Below are 19,915 nucleotides of genomic sequence, written 5' to 3'. Positions count from 1 at the left end.
AGAATGTGATAAATTTGCCACTAAGTTTTTCCTTCTGTTTATTACCACATCATTTTCTGGAATGCATGCTATATAATTTGAGCAGCACTAGCTATTTCATGCAGTCTTTATAGCAAAAAAGAGAAAAAATGGAAGAAATAACTTGCCTCCTAAAATTCAGTGCACAGGAAAGTAATAGGAAGACTTTACCAGAGATTGTCTTACTTCTTCTAAGGTTAAATAAACAAGAAGAAACAAAAAAACATCAAAAGAGAAAAAGAAGGTGTTTAGTTCCTTTAGTAATTTAGACATAAGAACAAAAAACTTTATCTTTAGATTCTGTAATTCTTTAAATTCTTGAATGCCTGTGCAGGAGTCAACACAGTATTAAAATGGCGTTTTATCACATAGAAGTATTGAAAAATTATTATTGTAATTGCTTAATTTCAATTTATTTTTCATTTCCTTACATGAAATTGGAAAATAAATCAAAATTGAGTAGCTTCTAAGGCAGCTGTCTTTCATGTAGCCATTTTGGCACCAGTGTTAATTCCATTTCTCCTAAATTATGGCCTGCAGAAAACTAGTGAAAGAATCAAGAAAAAAAATAGCAATCACTTTCAAAAAGAATTTGTCAAGCATTTCCAAACCTTCATTATCAAAACCTAAAAGAATGAATACTGATGGCCTCACCGGTGGCAAAAAACACTGTTTTATTTTGTCTACCAATGCAGTTTTTGTTTAATTTTGAACAAGCTTACATCTGCTACACCCAGAGGGTGGTCACCTTAACACCTCCTGGCTGCAAACTCCAAAAAAACCTTTTCTTGAACCTCTGCCAGATCTTGCAGGTAGGCAAACAGCATCTGAGAAGAAAATCAACAACAGGGTAAACAAATAGAGCTCAATTATCCAAAGAGAATGTTCACACCTGTGTGAAAGGAGATTAGAATGACAAACTAAAGCAGCATCATTTTCAAATCATGGACTGGAGCCTGACTGGTAAGAATACAGTAAAGTGCCAATGGGTAGATGTACTTTTGTAGAAATCTCTCTTATCTTTCATGGCAGGATGAGACAAGACTGGATGCTAAGCCCTAATTAATTATTTTGCATGAACTATTCTGTTGTTTGGTCAAAATGAATAGTGGATATTTTATTGCAGACATTTTGGAACACATCCCTTTGTACTTAAATCTTTGTACTTAAATCAAAGCTGATTTAAGCATAAATCAAGTACCTAAAATTCTTGTACTACAGTAAGCATTCTCAAGGCAAAGGAACAAAGCTGTAGCCTTTTTTCCCCCCATTCAGATTCCCAACACTTAATTCTTTTCTACCCATTTAGTTTTATAAAAGCTTAGTGAATCCACTGGTAGAAAACACATTTCCCCCACCCATTCTAAGCACAGAAATTGCAGCGATTTCTAAGTTACACCTGTGATCTTTTTAACCTTCAAATCAAATCACTTGTATATACAAGAAGTTTAGCATCCAGCAACAATACAGTTGTGTAAATGATGCAATTATCACTTAATCTGTGCACATTTAGTGCCATACCAATTCCAAAACCTATTGAGGCTAAAGACAAAAAGGACATCAAAGTTGAGATGTCTTCAAAGATGCTTAAGATCTGATGAAAGAGCATGGAAAGTGGTGCCCGTGTTCTTAACAGGTATTATTTTTAGTGCCTCTTTTAGAATTATCACTAATCTGAGCTTCTGGTGAGATGCCTTAGCTCTCAAATCTGACTGAAAACTAACCTGGTAAGGAGATAAATACGCATATAAAGTATTTTAATTATTTTTCAGCTAAATTAGTGAGACGGTCTAACATGCTTGCCGTGAAATCATGGGGACCAATGTGATGGTGAGGGTGTCTCACAGTGTTGGAGTAGATGAAAACTCTGACTTAAGGCTGTGGGGAAAATCCCCTTAATCATGGAGAACCCCTGAATATTTGTATGTAAATGTTGCTAGAAAGTTCTATGGTTCTATGATTAGAATTTGGTGCATTATTTTACATATTCCTGATCCCCAGCTCTTATTGGTTCCTTCGCCCTCAGCCTCCCTTACATAAGTTACTTTCTACCCTGGACCCCGGCCTTTTGGTGCATCCTACACTGTTGTTCAGCTTATGTGTTTGTTGTTTTGGTATTAAAGATTTTTACTTTTTGGGTCACAGAACTGTGCCTGTCCCTCATTTATTTGTCACCCTCTTGAGGGGGATCCCTCACCGAGGATCCCAAGGTAGCACCTGGTGTGCTGCATTAGAGCCTGTTGTGTTCAGGGTACAGAAATCTATCAGACCATAAATCCCCCTGTGCTCCAGCTGGTTTTTGGAGATCAGTGAGCTGTGATTTCTGATCTCAGCCAACTCAGCACCATAACCATGCTCAGTAAGGACCTGCACAATCCAGATTCACAAACAGTACAGATTACTGAAGAAACAGAAAAGCATGCTCAGAATTGCTCGTGACACATGCACTAACTATAGATTGCCACAGAAAGTATAGTAACAGGGATCTACTAACAATATAAATATAAAAATGAATATTTCCACCTCTGCTCCAATGCAGTTGGAAGGGCAAAGTTCACCTAGCAGTGTCCCTTCAGGAGAGGAGGAGGGACACGTCTGTCAACTGATTCTGAGCTGAGGTGTTTTCCCCCTCTCTCCTTTTTGCTCCAAATTCCCCCTTTTATACTTGTCATGGAGTTACTTTACCTTTAAGGGAGTTGGAGTTGCTGGGAACTGCCTGGAGTCTTTTCTCCTGACCAATTATCGGTCATTGCTGGGAATTGACAGCAGTTTAGGCCATTGAAAAGTGGGATCAACTTGTGAACCCTACCTTAAAGTGTAAAAGCAGAGCTCTCTGGGTTCTCTTTGTTTTCTGGCTGTGGAGGGTGGCGGAGCTCCAGGCCTCCCGTCCCTGCCCAGGCCATGCGGCCGGGCGGGGATGGGGCCGGGCCTGCCCCGTCTCCCGGACGGGAGATGGGGGGGCCTGGGGAAGGTTTTCCTCGGGCCCGGGCCGAGCCGATCTCTGGCTCGGCTGCAGGTTTTGCTGTAACTAATTCACTAGAAACTGCCCAGTGAAGAAAGAGAGAGGCCCTGGACTTGCAGCGGGTTGGAGCAGCGACTACACGCTCCAGAGCAGCCATGAGGAACTTTCCATCGCAGACGGCTCCAGCTCCTGTTCGGCAGAGATCCCCAAACCATCTACAAAAGCCTGGGCAAGATGTTAACTCTTTCATTACCCAGATGAGACTTGCGGATTAATCTTTTTATCCAGAGAGAGAGAAAGAGAGTGATCAACATGAAAAGAGACTTTATAAACTACCAGTGACAGGAAAGAAAAGAAGCTTCAGGAAAGGTAGAGAATTAAGAAGATGCTTTAATTAAGCTGAAATACCTTTCTGTTGAGACTATGGAAATGGACATTAAGGTCTTGAAAACACTCCTTTAATTCATGACAGTATATAGGGAGGAATAAAGTTTTCAAAGTGTAAATTTTAGTAAAAAGTAGAGTAATTATGGTATAGTGAAGTGCTGGGAGATTTGAAGCCTTGAGAGGCAATGAGAAAACTGTTTTCTGGTGAAGCTCACAGAAACAGATGAAGAAGACTTTTTTTTTGCCTTTGAATAACTTATCCTTAAAAATGCTATCTCTAGACTCATGGCCCATACATACTTCAGAGTGATGTGAAAATGGGAGGAGTGAACTCTAATAATAGCGGCTCTGAGCAGCTAACATTAGGGCAATAGAAAACTATAACAAAAATAGTTTTCTTGTGAGAAACTCCATAAATCAACAGGAAGAAACTTCTGTTTCTCTACAAAGACTGGTGAAAAGACTGTAGCAAGAATTGGGACTGTTTTAACCATCAAAGTTCTAAAGTTTTTGTCTCTTGTTGTCATGTGAACAAGGGAATAGTGGGTAGATAGGGGATGAAAAGGTTTTTCTGGAAGTTTATTCTGGTGTTCTTATTATTGTAGTTTGTCAATAAACTTTCTTTTTTTTCCCTTTTTAGTTTTATGCCTGCTTTGCTCTTGTTCTAATCCATATCCCACAGCAAGAAATAAGTAACTTTCTTAGTTACTGGTTTAAAACCATGATAATACTATAAATTTTGACTCTTGCCAGTGGGGTGGAACAATCACATCTGACAGCTGGAGTTTTTGGGAACTTTGGTCACACATGTGTTACATGTCCCTTTTATTTTTCACTTCCATTCTTAGGGGTTCAAAACTTTATATGGAAATGGAGCTTAATGAGGGTCTTGGTTACCTTCTGCCAGAATTTATACTTGAAACAAAAAGTAGAATGAACACTTTGGCCCTCTTCCTCATGCTGAGGTGGCAGTAAAGGCTGTTTGACCTTCAACAGAGAGCCTTTGTGCCCATCCTAATCTCCTTATTGGACCAGATTTACAACAAGGCTTGTTACACACAGTGAAGTGGCTGGTAGAGATGTGCAGGTGCTCTTCTGTGCCTTGTGTTCCAGATAGCCTGCAGTCCTCAGCCTTTGATCAAGCTCTTGCAAGATAAGGAAGGGGCTCAGCTCAAGTTTCCCTCAACCAGGGAAATTCAATTCTTCACCAACTTAAAGTTTACTGTAGATTTCTGACCATTTACCACACCAGGAAAGGTTGAAGGTCCTTATTCAGCCACTGTCCTGCATGCATCCATCCATCCATCCATCCATCCATCCATCCATCCATCCATCCATCCATCCTCCTTGCACACTGACTTTGGGCAGTTTCTTCAGAGCCCTGTAACTCATGGTAGTGGAAGTAATTAACTTCCACTCAGAGCAGTAGAAATGTGCCAGCTCACTCAAAAAGCTTTTGAAACAGCTCCAACAGCAGCCAGACTGTTCAGGCTTTTGTGCATCCCAGTGGGATGCAGGGGATGCCCACAGTCTGATGGAGGAGAGGGAGGATGGGCACTCTCACAGCTGCCAGGTAGCTTTTGCTCAATGCTGCATGAGTTACAGACCACGGGCTGAGAGTTAAGAATTAAAGAACTTGTCACTTAGAGAGGGGACAAACTAAGTGGTGAATTCAAGTGCAAAGGGGATGAAGCCTTTGTTTGTTATGTTTTTCTTTCCCAGAGAACTGATGAGAAAAGTTCAGTTTACAGAGTATCTTGTCCTGTAGGTGTGAGAGATCCATACAGATAATGACAATGTGCCTTTAATCTTTTCTGTGGGAAGAGGAGGTTTCATTCTGCTGTGTACCAGGATCTGCTGAGGAACAACCTCTGTGTCATATCCATGAAGCAGTCAGGTTAACACAGCCTGAGCAGTGTCAGTGTCATTAATGTGAAAGCACTCCAGAACGCTGAACCAGGCTTCATGACAGGAAAAAAAACACCTGGAAAGAAAGCAAAGCCAGAGAACATGGCACTCAGATGGCACAGGCTTGGCATGTGAAGATTCAGCATGATTTGAAGATACAGAGGAGCAATGATGCAGCAAACCCAAGAGGAATTTGGGCAGGCTGGGCTGGGAGAGCCTCAGAGGCTGCAGGAGAACACCGTCACCTCTTTCCTGAAAATCAGTGTACATCTGTTATTGCCAATACCTCTGCAAAAACCACTCACTCTCAAAAATCACTCACATTTCTTCTTCAAGAAATCTCTTCACAGGAGAAGAGAGGCACTGGAGCATGAGTTTTAGACTAATTTGGCCTCAGAAGCCAGGTCTAGGCTTGCACAGCTTTTGTTGTTCAGGGTCATACTTTGGTACTTCATCACCACTTTAATAAGGCAAAACATAGGTTTTCTTTGGAAGGGTACTGTTTTTGCTGTAAAAATACATAGGATTTTAGAAATTACTTCATTTTGTAATGGTGAGGAAAACTGTGCTCCATCAGTTGCTAAAGTAGTTGGCTCATAACTCATGAAAATCCACAGGTGTTTATCTGAGTTATTCTTGGGATTGCTGACACAGTGGGATGTCCATGAGTTACAGATATTCCTTCATATGAGCACAATACAAAAAATTTGGTGAAAATCTGTAGGATTCAGGTGGATCTAACAGCTTTGCTGCTAAGTGTGTTCTAGTTGTTTTTGCTATATACACTGAAAGCACTATTTAAAGTTTAAAAAACTTTTATTAAAATATATTTGAATTTATGTATTTACTAGATTATGGATTATGACATTACATGTTATACATGGATTATGACATTAAAACTGTCATTCCTCTTGACATTCCCCAGCCAGTCCAGAGTGCCCTCAGATTAGATTTGCAATGTTCTAGGATCAAAATTCTTTTAGAGACATTACTTCATGTCCCCTAATGTAATACATTACTTTAGGAGACTGTGCATGTGTTCATTTGGAGTTTGTTCGCTTTGCTTGGTTAGGAACATGTGATCCTTCAATCAGTTTTGCAGAAATGTGATTTACAAATTTCCCATACAGAGGGAAATTACCTTGCAGAAATCTATAAAACATCGTGTCAATATAGTCACATGTAACAACAAGAGGTGAAACATTGGCAGCTCATTTCAGAGCCAGGTGGAATGTTCCTGGTTACAGCTATTAACCAGATTCATTTAACTATTTAAGCCAACAAACTTTATCAGAACTGCTTCTCAAATTAATTTCATGTGGAATCATAATAGCAGCTATCATAGAATTTTTTGTTTTTGGAATAAAGTGGGACATTTTTCAGTTGAACATTTCCTAGAATAATAGGATAATACTGAAAGTCTCAGTTCTCAGGAGCCATCCTTTGTACACGTTTCACAAACCCAAAACTTATAATAAGCATAAAAATTTGCAGAGTTAAATTAAGACATATATCTTAATGGCTGGAAAATACAGCTTGGTTTCCCTCCCCCCACCAGCATTCCAATTTTCTGTGTTCTTGTAAGTGCTTGATGTTTATTACAAGTAGCTTCAATACCAGCATTGCATGTAAATCTCCTGTGGGTTAGTGGGAAAAGAGATGAGTTTCCTGCAAGGACTTAATTATTTGTTATGTCTCTTGAGATTCCATTTCCTTAGTATGGCACTTGCAACTGATTCATCAAGCCAGATTTATTCATATAAATGTGTTTGAACAAATCATATTTTATTTGAGTGTAAGAATTTCAGATTAACAAATAAAGGCTCAGTCACCATTTGTATCTTCAGAGAAAGCCATGTATGGTCAAATCAAGTATGAATGAGTTAGTCCTGAGCAAAGTTTTATTTTCCTTTTCAGATTCCTGACAGTCTGGCAGTTCTGAAAAAATAGCCCTACATTTCTTAAAGTATATTATTTTAATTATGAAAAAAAAAAAAAGAAGATTAATAAGAAACAAGTTGAAGGCTATAAACTGTACACTGGAGACTCAAGAAAACTTATCAGCAGATTGTCTTCAAGATACTGAAATACCAAATAGTTTTATCTTTAAAAAATCCACTTTGGTGGATCATCACTTAGGTGAGGGGGCAGTAACATCTGATTATTTCAACTAAGTTTTTGCTTTATTAATGGCATCTTGAACTTCCTGTGGCTTGAAGTGTCTCCCCACAAGGGAGAGACACACTACAGGCATTTTCCCAAAAGAAGTTAATGAACTAATTTACTGTTGGCTTTACTCAGCATTGCTATGGAACAGTTTTCACCAAAAATTAACATTCACCTCTCAACTGCAAGGTTTAAATCTTGCAGTGACCATCCTCCAGTCAGATTTTGGTGCCTCATGAAACCACGAGATAACAATAATTTGATGTCTCTGATGTCTTGTCCTGTTTCATTACAGCAAATATGCATATTTTGATTATGCTTATTTTTAAATTTTGACCTGCCCATACCAAGGTATTTACAATGCAAGTAGAGACTAACAAATCATGCATTTTTCAAGCAGACATGCATTTTATTAGCTTTTCCATATTTTTTTGCTGGCAATTAAAAAAATGAGGCATTTTGATTGATCATTGGCTGGATTTTTTTTATAATAATCCCTTATAGTATTTGGTCAGTCCTTAATAAATGATTGATTATTTTTTAGACTTTGACAAGTCAGTTTTGATGCTTATGCCTAAACAATAGGCAGTTTTTAATGGTGTTTCTAGTCAAGAAAATTGAATGGAGTCTTCAGTCTTCTTTGGTTTTCCTTCCTATTTTAGCTCTCCCATCTTGCTATGCTCTAAAAGTTAATGAAATGCATGAGTCAGAGTCATCCCCTCTAATTTCCCAATGATGTTACACCTCAGACTTGAACAGAATGAGCTTGGTATGTAGCTGGAAGAAGTCTGTCAGGATCTGTAATAGCTGATTCTTAGAAGAGATGTGAGATATTGCTGCTAGAGATACTTAGTACTTCTGCATGGATACTGCCACTACAGCTGCTTCTGTATCAAGAAAACGTTTTACCTGTATAGAATTATTAGTGTATATGCCCCCTCGAGGCATGATTGAAGTATTTTTGGATCTGGCTGGTGTGGTAAAAGAGTTAATTACTTCACATTTGGAGCTTGACACTTCCACAGATGAGCTAACAGTGCCCTGATCAATTCTGGGGCCCAGTCAGTTGTTGGATTGGCTTGAACCATCTGTTCTGTACTAAACAGGGTGAAGAACATGCAGGTGATGTCTGAAAGGGTGTTGGTTGTGGGAATATTGGCTCCTGTTTGAGTGGCAAGAAGTGGTGAGGAAAGAGCAGCACATTGGTCTCTTGGGATGTGAATGGATCAAGAAGGAGAGGTTTGAAGGGTCAGCATTGCTTTCAGCTGTCTCAACAGCCAGTTCTCAAAGCACTTCCCTGCAGAAACTGCTTCAGACTGTTAGAAATGTAGTTTGTGAAGAAATACTACAGGAAGGGAATGTGCCATTTCTCAAAACAGGATGTTCTCATGGTGTTAGAAAAAGTAATGTTACCAACCCTTCAGAAACAGGCTAAACTTCCACATTAATTCTGCATCAGGATTCAGCAAAACTAAACCTCCACATTAATGCTGCATCAGGATTCAGCAAAACAAAACTTCCACATTAATGCTGCGTCAGGATTTAGCAAAACAAAACTTCCACATTAATGCTGCATCAGGATTTAGCAAACCTCTTCAGCACAGGATGAAATTTAAGGTATGATTGTGCTTGCCTATGTTGCATTTCATCTTTAATCCAGTGAGCACAGGGACCTCCTGCTGCCACTGTGGACATACCCAGACCTAAAGAAGACTCTGCAGGTTTGGAAGATATCCCAGCCACTGGGAGAAGACAAGTCCTCTCTCCTTCCATTTCCTCATTTCAAGTGGCCTAATTGTGGATCCTAGAGAAATAGGATGAGCGATCAAGGGATCAGCTAAATTTGCAGCCTCATAAAATTATATTCAGCTGTTGTTTCCTTAACTCCCACAGGAAAGAGAAAACCTGGCTCATTGACTTAGTACACTGAATTTCAAATCCCAGACAAAAGACACTGTAGCCAATGATTAAGCCTCTTGCAATTTGAATGTGAAGGAAGGCAAGATCTTCACCTCTATTTTCTCTACATCACACACTTTCCTTTTATATAATATACAGTAGCAACTAACACTTCAAGCAGCATTTATTCTTCTATGTACATTGTTAACATCACTGAAAATGTAACATGCAACACAATTTCAGTGGTCCATTCCAAATTTAAGTTTTTGCCTTCAATATTTCCTAAGATTTAGACTGGAATGCAAATAAACTTTTTTCTTTTTCTTTTTCTTTTTCTTTTTTTTTTTTTTTTTTTTTTTCTCCCTAGAGAGAAGCTATTGGGACATCAGTCCCTTTTTTAGTGGGAAGTGGGAGTATTTAATTTTGTGACACATGGGCTGGAAACTGGTAACATGTGAAACAAAGATGATGGAATTGGAAATCCTGTCAAACCACCTTCTCCTAGTGCACATCTGTCTCTTGTCCACCATGAAGGTCAAATCAGAGGAAGGAGGGAGCAGGTCTTCCTTGACACTTTTAACCAGATGTCAGCAGAGAGCAGCATTTGCAAGTGGTGGATACAGAACCAAGCTGGGTTTTGCACCGAGGTAGCACATACTGAGTCAGATCCTACCCCTACTTTTGCAGATGCTGATTTGCATTAATCTATTTTGATTTTTTAAAAAAAATTTATTTCATATATATTTCCAGTTCATAATGAAGTTTATCACGCTTGACAGTTTTACCAGGTTATCTATTATCATGGCTGAGTGGGCTTTGGTGATGCTATGATTTTGAAGCACGTAAAGAAAATACAAAAGGGGAAGGTAAACTGGGAAACTAAGCAAATCTGATATCTCAGATATCCTGATACTTGTAAATCAGGATTGAAAACTTCTGTTCCTTCTTGGTTTTCAATGCTTTTTCCCTTTTGCATTAATATTTTAGTAGTTAAAAAATACAGTGGTCTTGCTGCACTGGATTTTTTAGATGACTATTTTTTGTCTGGATTTAGGGTTTTAAAAAATCCTCAAAATATCTTTTCAGTCTCCTTTATACTTTCCATAGACAGTGTATATAAAATGTAAGGATTAAAATACTCAGAAATTAGTTTTTTTCTTGTTGACGTCCTTACAAAAATGTGTGTTCTTTTATCTAAATTGTGCTTATTGCAGTAAGTGCACTTGCCTTTATAATTTCCCACTATTAATTTTTTTCAAAGCAGATAAATGCTTAATTTGCCACTTAGTGCACAATTAACTGTTTTTAATTTGTCAACTACATTTAATTTGCAGCGCTGCTGAAGCAAATATCCAAACACCACCTGGTTTCTAATGAGGTGTGCTGATCTCAAGGATGCAGCTCACACTGAGGGCATAGTGGGGAGACATTGCTGCAGATTTAATTCAATAATTGTTTTTTTATTGTTAGGATGAAGGATATCCTCCTAGCTGCAGTTCCATTGTACTAAAAGTCTGACTGAGAGTTTACTGTTACAATTATACACCGTGCAAGTAAAGTTAAACACAAAAGCCTGCATGTTCCTGAATCCTTTCTAAATCCAGGTGCCCAGAAGTCCAAAACCAGACCTTTGAAAATTGTGGTCAGAATTCTGCTGATTCTGGAGGCCAGTTTAACTTGTGCACATATAAATTAAAGAAAGTGTTTGCTGCATGTGCAGTTCTGGGCAGATCTCTGGGCTTGGGCAGCTATAGCTGTTGGAAATGCAGCAGCACTGAGAGGTTAGAGGTGGTGCAGGAATGGTCCAAACCCAAAATATTGTAGTAGAATCTAGGAGCCTTTAGAGACTCTCTTCAAGTGTTAATGTAGTTTTTGCATAATTTTTTTTTTTTTTTTTTTTTTTTTTTTTTTGCCAGTGAGGCTTTGGGGAAATTGGGATGTTTTGTAAGACTGAAAATTTCATGTTAGCCTTACTTGTAGTGTAGGCAGGCACCCTTTGGCTGGATGACTTTGCTATACGTAAGGTAATCCTAGACTTACAGTATTCTTATGTAGGGCATTTTAATTTTTTTTTTTTTTAGCCTGTCTTCTGCCTGGGAAAGTATTATATGAGTACATTTTGATTACATATTTAATGCCTGTACAGTTGTGGGGGTGAAAGTCTTCCTCCTAGGAACCTTGCAAGGAAAACTTCAAAGACTGCCTTTTATTGTGAGGCCTTTTCCTGCAGGAAGTATTTGATACTCAGTAACAAAATATGGGAATTTAGAAGAAAAATACTTTTGCTTAAAATCCAACTACAGACCTGCCATTGTTGGTGCTCTCTTACAGGGCACCTCAAGTCCTGAATTTTTTTAGATTGGGTTAAAACCACATGTAGAGTATTTTAGTCTAAATTCTTCATTTAAACGTTTGAAGTTTCTACTTAATGAATTTTGAACTCATTGATCCCTTGCATCCAAGCTTCTATGAAAACTGTAGATGTGAACTCCTCAGCTTGTGAAAAATGAGGTTTTGTGGAATGGAACCTCAGTTTTTATCTGTTCTGAACCATGAGAGCAGTCTGTATCCTATATACCAGAAAGTATTTGACCAGTAAGGACCTGCATCCCGGCTCACATAGCAGCACCTGCTGCTAATCGTCTTGCTTAATTAATAGATGACACGGGAGAAAGCTGAGAGGAGGAATCCAACATGGAAATTGAAGATGGAAATATTTCTGGGGAGTGATTAGGGAGTATTAAAGCACAGTTTAGGAAACTGACAATCTTCACTAGTTTCAGTATAGGTTACCTTGTTTTTGTGTATTTTGCCCTCTCACCTCTTTTTGGAAAGCAAAGCTCTTTTTAGCACCGAATGGTACCATCCACTTTTACAGTCTCATTCTCCACTCCCTTTTTTAGATTTTTCTGACAAGTTTCTGTAAAAACTCTAACTACAAGACTGTGAAGAAAGAGTTTATGGAACAGTTCGCTCCTCCTCCCAAAACCAACCTATATCTTTGAAGATAAAGTCTTCATTCATAGACTCAAATACAAGATAATTGTTAAACACCACAGTCCTTTTCAGACAGGTTTGCATTTGTCTTATCTTTTGGAACAACTTTTCATATTGGATTACATGTTATGACACAGGAAATATAATTTGTAATGAGTGAGGGCTATTACAGTAGCCCTCATAATAATAAGTATAATCAGTAGAAGATTCTACTGATCTACTGGGCTAAGTAAGATGACAGCAGACCAGTTCTGCAGTGCTAAGTCTGAGGTTGAGAATAGATTAGTAAAAAAAGAAAAGCAAAAAAAGATGTCCTGTCTTGACCCAGGGAAGGGTAAACATGTAAACATCAAGCTTTATTCTAGTGCAAAAAATATAATATATAGGATCATGTTAATATTTGACCAATTTATACTTCCTCCAAAAATTCCAGATCTAAGTTTGTCAATGTGACAGTGTCATGCTGGAGATGAAGACTTGTCTATTCTGGGCCATGCTGTTTCCTGCATCTGAAAACTGCTGTGGGACAAATTTGTCCCAGGTATGTGCAAGGAAGTGACCGGGGTCTCTGGCAGATAATCAGTAAATTTACTGATATCTACATAATAATTGTACACTGTTATCTAGGCAGTAGGTAGTCACTACTCTGTTATCAGCTCCTCTCTCACTTTCTCCCATCTTCCTGAAAAGTGGCTGCTGTTCCTGTTCTTTCTGATTAGTCCCTGGATAAAAAACATGAAATGCTCATGGACAGCTTTGAGGCTGAAGGTGTCTGAAAGAGCCATACTGAGAATGCTGAGGTAGCTGTGACATCTGGCTCAGACTATTGGCATGTCAGGAAAACCACTTTTTTTTGGTCAAACACCTGAAATCACCCTTCAAAAGAATGGACTGATAAATGTGCATGTACCTGGAGAAAGAAATGATGGCAAATAAATACCAGGCAAAGAAAGAAGATCAGGAATAGAGTGGCTTTTTCATTATGCATTTTTTACATAATCAGTGCCCCTCCTGTCCTTCCTTTTGTGCAATGGAATTCTGGCCTGGAAGGGAAACTTAATGAGCTGTGTATTAATCTTTCCTTCTCCTGTAGGAAGTGCATTTATAGCCTGTGTCTGCTGCTAGAGCAAAAAGAGGGTGGCAGAGATACAGAGACTTGTGAACAAAACTCTAAACATGCTGCATCAGAACTCACAAGACAGCAGATCAGACTGTTCCCTGATCAAAATGTTTGTCCTTATGGAAGTTTGGCAGTACTGTTCTGCACTCTTTTTCATTTTAACTAAATGCCATTATCATTCATTTATCAAAGCTTTAGTCAAATTTTAGTATGCCAGTGTGAAATTCATAGAAATTGATTTCTTTCTCAATTTGCAGGTACCAGCAGCACAGAAAATGCCCTCAGAATTGGGCAACCTTGTCAACCTTGAGGTCAGCTCAGCTGGCAGACCATTTCCTGCTGGGAACTGGAAGGCTGCCTAAACATTATACAGAGATTAGCAACAATTAGCACATAATATGGTAACCCTTAGTGAAAACAAAATTTAAAAATAAGAAGGGGAGGAGGGAGGAACCAAGACTGTGATTTTCAAATAAGCATCACTTACAGATGTTAAAAATTTATATTAAAATTTTCTATTTTATGAGAGCTGAGATTTTGTCCTAAAAGGCAGAAAATCCCAATTATTTTAAAATAAACTGTTACAGCTGTTGATGGCCTTGCCTTGTGCAGGATTCATTTTGTCTTCTGAGTTTCATTTAAGATGTACCTACAAATGCTGAAATGCATCATCTCTACAGACCTGAAGCTGTATTTCTACTGATCTGTAGGGCTAATCTAGAACACACAAAAGGAAGCCTCAGGTTATACTTCAAACAGTATTAATAAAAGAAAAAAGATGAATTTTATTTTCTTTGAAAACATGGATTTCACATTCTTTGCTAGACAAGCTGCTACTTGTTGGACTCTACTAAATGTTCTGTGTTGCAATTTTTGAAAAAGCCAGAAGCACAAATTGGCAACAAATCTGCAGTCAGGTCCCTGGTCCAACTCTTGGGATTTTTTGTTTTAGAAAATGAATGTGTTCCATGTAACATGGTGAAATTCTTCACAGCAAAGTATTTTGCCAAAATATTGGGAAAATGTTGTTGGTCCACAGCTGACTATGGCTTTCTTTATTACTGAAATATGTTTAAAAGATCTCATAAAAGCAGACAGCTTTCATTCCACAGAACTTCAATAGGTCCTGAAAGAGCAAAACTAGGAAAAATATTCAGGAGAAGAGGAAAATTTAATAGGTTTTTATCCCAGGATTTTATTTTGAGAAGCCAGTCTTGTAATCCTCCCATGGATGGTTATGGAGATATTTGCCTCTATCTCTCAGCAACTCTAGGAAATCAATAGCTGACAGAAAATGCCCTTTGCCATCTGTCATCACAGGTTATTCGTAAACCTGATGCAATGCTGAGGAAGAGTCTGGGCAATCAGATGACTAAATGCCTGGTGCCTTGAATAGAAATATTAAATAATAATTAAAACTGTCAGCCATTAATGCATAAATACAAACATGCTCATAGAAATTTTTTTCTCATTTTCATTTCCAGATCACTGAAAAAAATTGAGCTGACAAAGATATACCACTGATTGATTATTCATGCCCATCAATGTCCTCATTTCTCTGGGCTGGAAGACTCAAGCTGAAAGCAGTATCATGAATAATTTTTATATTCATAGAGCAAACTGTGTATTTGCAATCCAGTAAAAGGTTGCTGCTGTTGGTGTAGATCATCATCCACACATTTACCTCAGCTCTGGTCCCTCTCCCCCACAGTACTCACTGGAGCTGATGGACAGGAAAGTTCAACTTAAGAGTAACTAAGAGACACCAGCAGCTTTTCTCCTGCAGGGTGATGATAAATAAACACCTACACACGTTCCCTCTGACAGAAACACGCGTGCATGCACAGGGTAGCACCAATGGCCTCATCCTGTTCCTCTCTCTGGACGATCAGGGGGAAGGTCCATTAATGGAAAACACAAACATGTAGGCACATCATGGCCCCAGCAGCTGCCTTTGGATCCTTCCAGCCTCGTTTTCCCCACACACAGAGAAACACACCAACAAACTGGTGTCAGTCAGCCCTGGGGCCTCACTAGGAGCAGGCTTGGACCTCCTGGTCCCTGCAGCAGCCACCTTGTAATGCTGATCTCTCCAGTACATGACCCACACTCACAGACACCTCGATGCCTGGCTCCCAAGCCTCTTGTTCTGCTTGCCACTGGTCCTGCCTGCCAGCTGCTGGTGGTCACACCTGGCACGTGCACCCAAATAATAGCAATGGAGCCCATCCCTTCCACTGTGGACACAAAGACAATGGGCCCCTGTTGTGACCCATGGTCCCCACCACAGCTGCTGGCACTGAAATACACACACAAACACAGAACACAGTGCCCTCCCTCAGGACAGCAGACAGAAATGGAATTTAGTGTCTGTAGTGTGTCACACACTCCCAGGCAATAACCCCTGAGTTATTTGGGCTTCCCCCATCTGCCATGGTGCTTCTGTGCTTTGTTGTGCCATAGAGATGAGCCTTGGATCACATAACCTAAGACAACCTGTTTGAAAAACCCCAAAAGTTAATTATGATTAATGTATTGAGTAAATTCTCATTAGATAATGATTTATAGATGCTTCCTCTAGAAGATGTACATAAAGGTCACTGTCTGAGATACAATTTTTATGTAGAAATCTGGCAGGTTCTCACTAATATCACAGGTATATTAAAGGATTTCACCATTTGAAACCATATAAAGGACAAGGAAAGAGGGGGTTTTAATATCAGGAAGTAATCCTTGAATTAGTGTGACAGACCAGTTCTGCATAAAATCACCCAGTGAGAGAGTGACCAGGGACTCACTTTTCTCATCTCCCAGGAGCACTGAATGTTTATTTAATTTCTTTTGCTAACAATTTTTTACTTAAATCCTGTCTGGCCCGCCTCTTTTCCAGTCTTGATAATTACTATGGGCATTTCTAATATAAATTACATCCTAAATTGCTGAATGCAATGTCAAACTGTTGGTCTAATTAAGGACCTTCAGGCTCACAAAACATTAATTAATCATGAAGTATCTGGGCAGTGTGTGTGTATGCTCATGCTCAAAACAAAGCAGCTAGAAAATCTTTCCTTGGTAGTTGCGCTTCTTAGACAATTCCTTCAAAGGATCACTGGTTCCTAGTGCAAAAGTCACTGTTTTCCTGGCAAGTTTGCCCAGACAAAAAAAAATACACCCAAGTGCTGTGCAGCATCACGTTCACATTCCCAACAGGCAGCAGGAGAGCAGCTTTGTTAGGTGGGAGTGCTTTGTTCTCACCCACTGCACAGCTTTACACACACACACACACACACACACATGTGATGTCAAACACAGCAGGACGTGCTGGGCCTGCCCTCTTCCCCTCCTTCAGCAGAAAAACAACTCTCATCTCCCTGCAGTCCTGGGAATATGGGAATTCTTTGCTCTGGCTGCATCACAGCACCCTGCAAGTACAAATTTCTCCAATGACTAAGGGCTGTCTCATCAGCCTCCAGTAACATACACCAGAAAAAGCAAAATGTACAAGAAAAATTACGAACTGTACTGCTGGGAAAAAAAAAGATCTGGTATAAAAAACTGCCTCTAGGCGAAGCTAAGCAGAAAAGCATGAGGGTCCTTCTGGCATTAGAAATAGGACACATTTTACAAAGCCACAGGACTAATTGGAGAAGAGTACAGGAGATGTGGCCAAGCTGAAAGTGAAGTTAGAGATGAAACTAAAGTTGTACCTAATTTTGTTGTTTAGTGTTGTTATTCACTGAAAATGATAGGTTTCTCATCCTAAATTTCACCCTTATTTTATTGTGATTTTGGTCACAAAGAGGACAATATATTACTGCATCTATGCAACTGATCTTCATTAAAAATTATTAAAGTGGTTCAATAGCATGTTTTCTTTAAAAAAAAAACAAGAATGTTGAGTGCAAGTTATAACAAATGATTTGTTTTATGAACACTAGTTAGATAGAGACCACATTAATTAAAACAATGCAGAGTACTGTGCTCACATCTCATCTATAAATTGGTTTTAGGCAACTGAAATTGATATCTCAAGTGCAGTCCAGTGCCAATTAAAATATGAACATGAACATGTAGAGCAGTAGCAGGGGTGTGATAGCCTCTGTACTGCCATGTGTTAATGAGTTCTAAGAACAAAGGTTATTTTTACTTGAAGGACTCTTTGTAGTTAAGAGAGAATGTATCATATGAAACTCATAAAATACGCCAGACCACTGTGAAACCACCACACTTCTCACAGACCATCACAAATTCTTATCAGCCCTTTTCCCATCAAACAGCTTTTGATAACAAACAACACCAAATGCAGAGTAAGGAACTGCAGACCTGGACTTAGGAACAGGACAAGGGGGAATGTTTTTAAACTGACAGAGGGTAGGTTTAGGTTAGATATTATGAAGAAATTCTTTACTGTGAAGGTGGTGAGACACTGGCACAGGTTGCACAGAGAATTATGGATGCCCCATACCTGGAAGTGTTTAAGCCCTGGCTGGATGGGGCTCTGAGTAACCTGATCTAGGAAAAAGTGCTTCTGCCCATGGCAAGGGAGCTTGGAACTGGATGATCTTAAAGGTCCATTCCAATACAAACCATTCTATGATTAATATTAGGGAAAAGTTTTTACAACAACTGACCATTATGTAAAAAGGGAGTTTTATAAAGCCATATAAACATCACCAATTCATAGTTTGCATTTTGTGTTGGGGAAAAAAGATGTCAAAACTGTAAGAAGAATAAAACAATTGTGAGTCAGTCTGAGGAAGAGAACAATAATACACAAAAAGTAAACTAATTCTTTTGAAGAAAAACGTTGGCTGAACACTGCCTCTAGGGACATAATTCCGGATTTTTAACAAAAGGGAGATCTGGGATGTTAAGGCTTCTTCTCAAGAAGGTAAGAAATGGTAGATCTACTAGTTACTGATGCATAGAATCAATTAATAAGCACAAAAACAAAGGGAGAAAAAAGAAAAGACCAAAAAAAACCCCAGAAGCTCAAGTCTGAGCAGTGGCAGAGCTGAGCCTCATTTTGTTCTCTGAACTGTTCTTCTGCCCCAAATTTCCATCTACAGATCTTTCTCAGGCAGGGAAAGAACTTGTGAGGTGCTTCTATGTGCATGATTTCTGTACAGCCTCTGAGCTGTTAAACCTGAAATAAGAAATACAATGCCCTAAGGCTGGAAATCCTGATAATTTTGGTACTGTTGTAGGTATTCAGATGCTCTGCACCAGTGGCTCTATGATTGCCTCCATAAATAGCTAATCAGACCCGTTACACTTAATAAAAACAAGTCAAAGTTTAAGTCACCATGGAATATTCAGCCTTTGGCTTCAATGCATGAGTGAGTTTGAAAGGAGCAGGCTGTTACAATAAAAATATCAGATTTAACTACTATCTGTTTTTTCCAGGGAGGAAAGCATGACGGAGCAGTTTGGGCCTAAAAGTTTTGATAGATTAGAAGAACAACTTTGGGTCATATCTTCAGTGTCATGTAATGTGGAATTGATAAACAAATTTAATTAAACAACAGATATGGAATGATCAGACTTCAGTCATGACAGCAACAAGCTCCTGCAGTGAGCATAATTATCATTTATTCTGTGCCATGCACAGGTCTGATTAGAAATTGAAATGAGCAAGCTCCAGTTCAGGATTATACTCGTCACGATTATTTCGCTCCTGTGCTCTGAATAATTGCAATCTTCCCAGTCTCCACTCTTGAAATTGTGTTTTCTTGGAACTCAGATGAGCAGTGAGAAACATATAATGGACAGAGAGAACAGATTTATTTATAATTTCAAATTCTCCTTGCTACCTGTCTGTCCTTCTCCATTGTCAAATGGATTCTTGTCTCTCTTCCATCAATTAATTTTGCCTGATTACCTTTGTGCTTCTGTCACCACCTTTATTCTCTACTCCTGATTCCAGAGCACAGATGCTGAATAAATGCCTTTATCAGCAGGTCCTTCTAGTGTAGTGAGACAATATGAAGACCCACAGAATATTTATGAGTTCTACTCAGCTATTGTGGTAATACATAAGTGCGACAGCAGCTCTTGGAAGCAGCAACTGTTGACCCTTGCCAGGCAACTCCAAATTCCACTTATGCAGTTTTACATGCCAAGAAATAAGTCACAGTCTGTTGCACATGTTGGTTTGTGTACAGATTTTGCCATTCACACAAGTGTTCTAACAGTTAACTCCCTGTGTACATCACTGTACAGCTGCATTTAGGTACCCACTTAATACAGACCACAAACTTGAATTCCATTTCGTATGTGGTATTTCAAAATAATAAAAAAACCCCAGACAAACTCTTATGTTTTGTTAAACATGTTTCCTCTTATTTGATTTACATTATAATAAAGCTGTCAATGTTGAAGCAGCACTTAAAAGGTTTCCTGATCCCTCCTCCTCTTGGAAGCCTCAGTCTGGAATATGAAGCACAGCATCTGCATTA

At 39.0% G+C, this 19,915-nt stretch overlaps 1 protein-coding gene across 1 annotated transcript in view; it reads right to left on the bottom strand.

Annotated features, from left to right (window-relative positions):
• Positions 1 to 673: 673 nt before the first annotated feature.
• CNIH3 (cornichon family AMPA receptor auxiliary protein 3) overlaps positions 674 to 19,915 on the bottom strand; it is a 75,563-nt gene continuing 56,321 nt past the window's right edge. The window contains exon 5 of the mRNA XM_086878869.1: positions 674 to 845. Coding sequence (XP_086734995.1) covers positions 746 to 845 — 100 coding nt within the window. The 3' untranslated portion in view covers positions 674 to 745. The remainder of the gene's footprint in view (positions 846 to 19,915) is intronic.

The sequence above is a fragment of the Cyanistes caeruleus genome, chromosome 2 (assembly GCF_971803275.1).
Source record: "Cyanistes caeruleus chromosome 2, bCyaCae1.hap1.1, whole genome shotgun sequence".
NCBI lineage: Eukaryota > Metazoa > Chordata > Aves > Passeriformes > Paridae > Cyanistes > Cyanistes caeruleus.
Note: the sequence above shows the minus strand (reverse complement) of the source record. Positions and strands in the feature narration are given on the sequence as shown.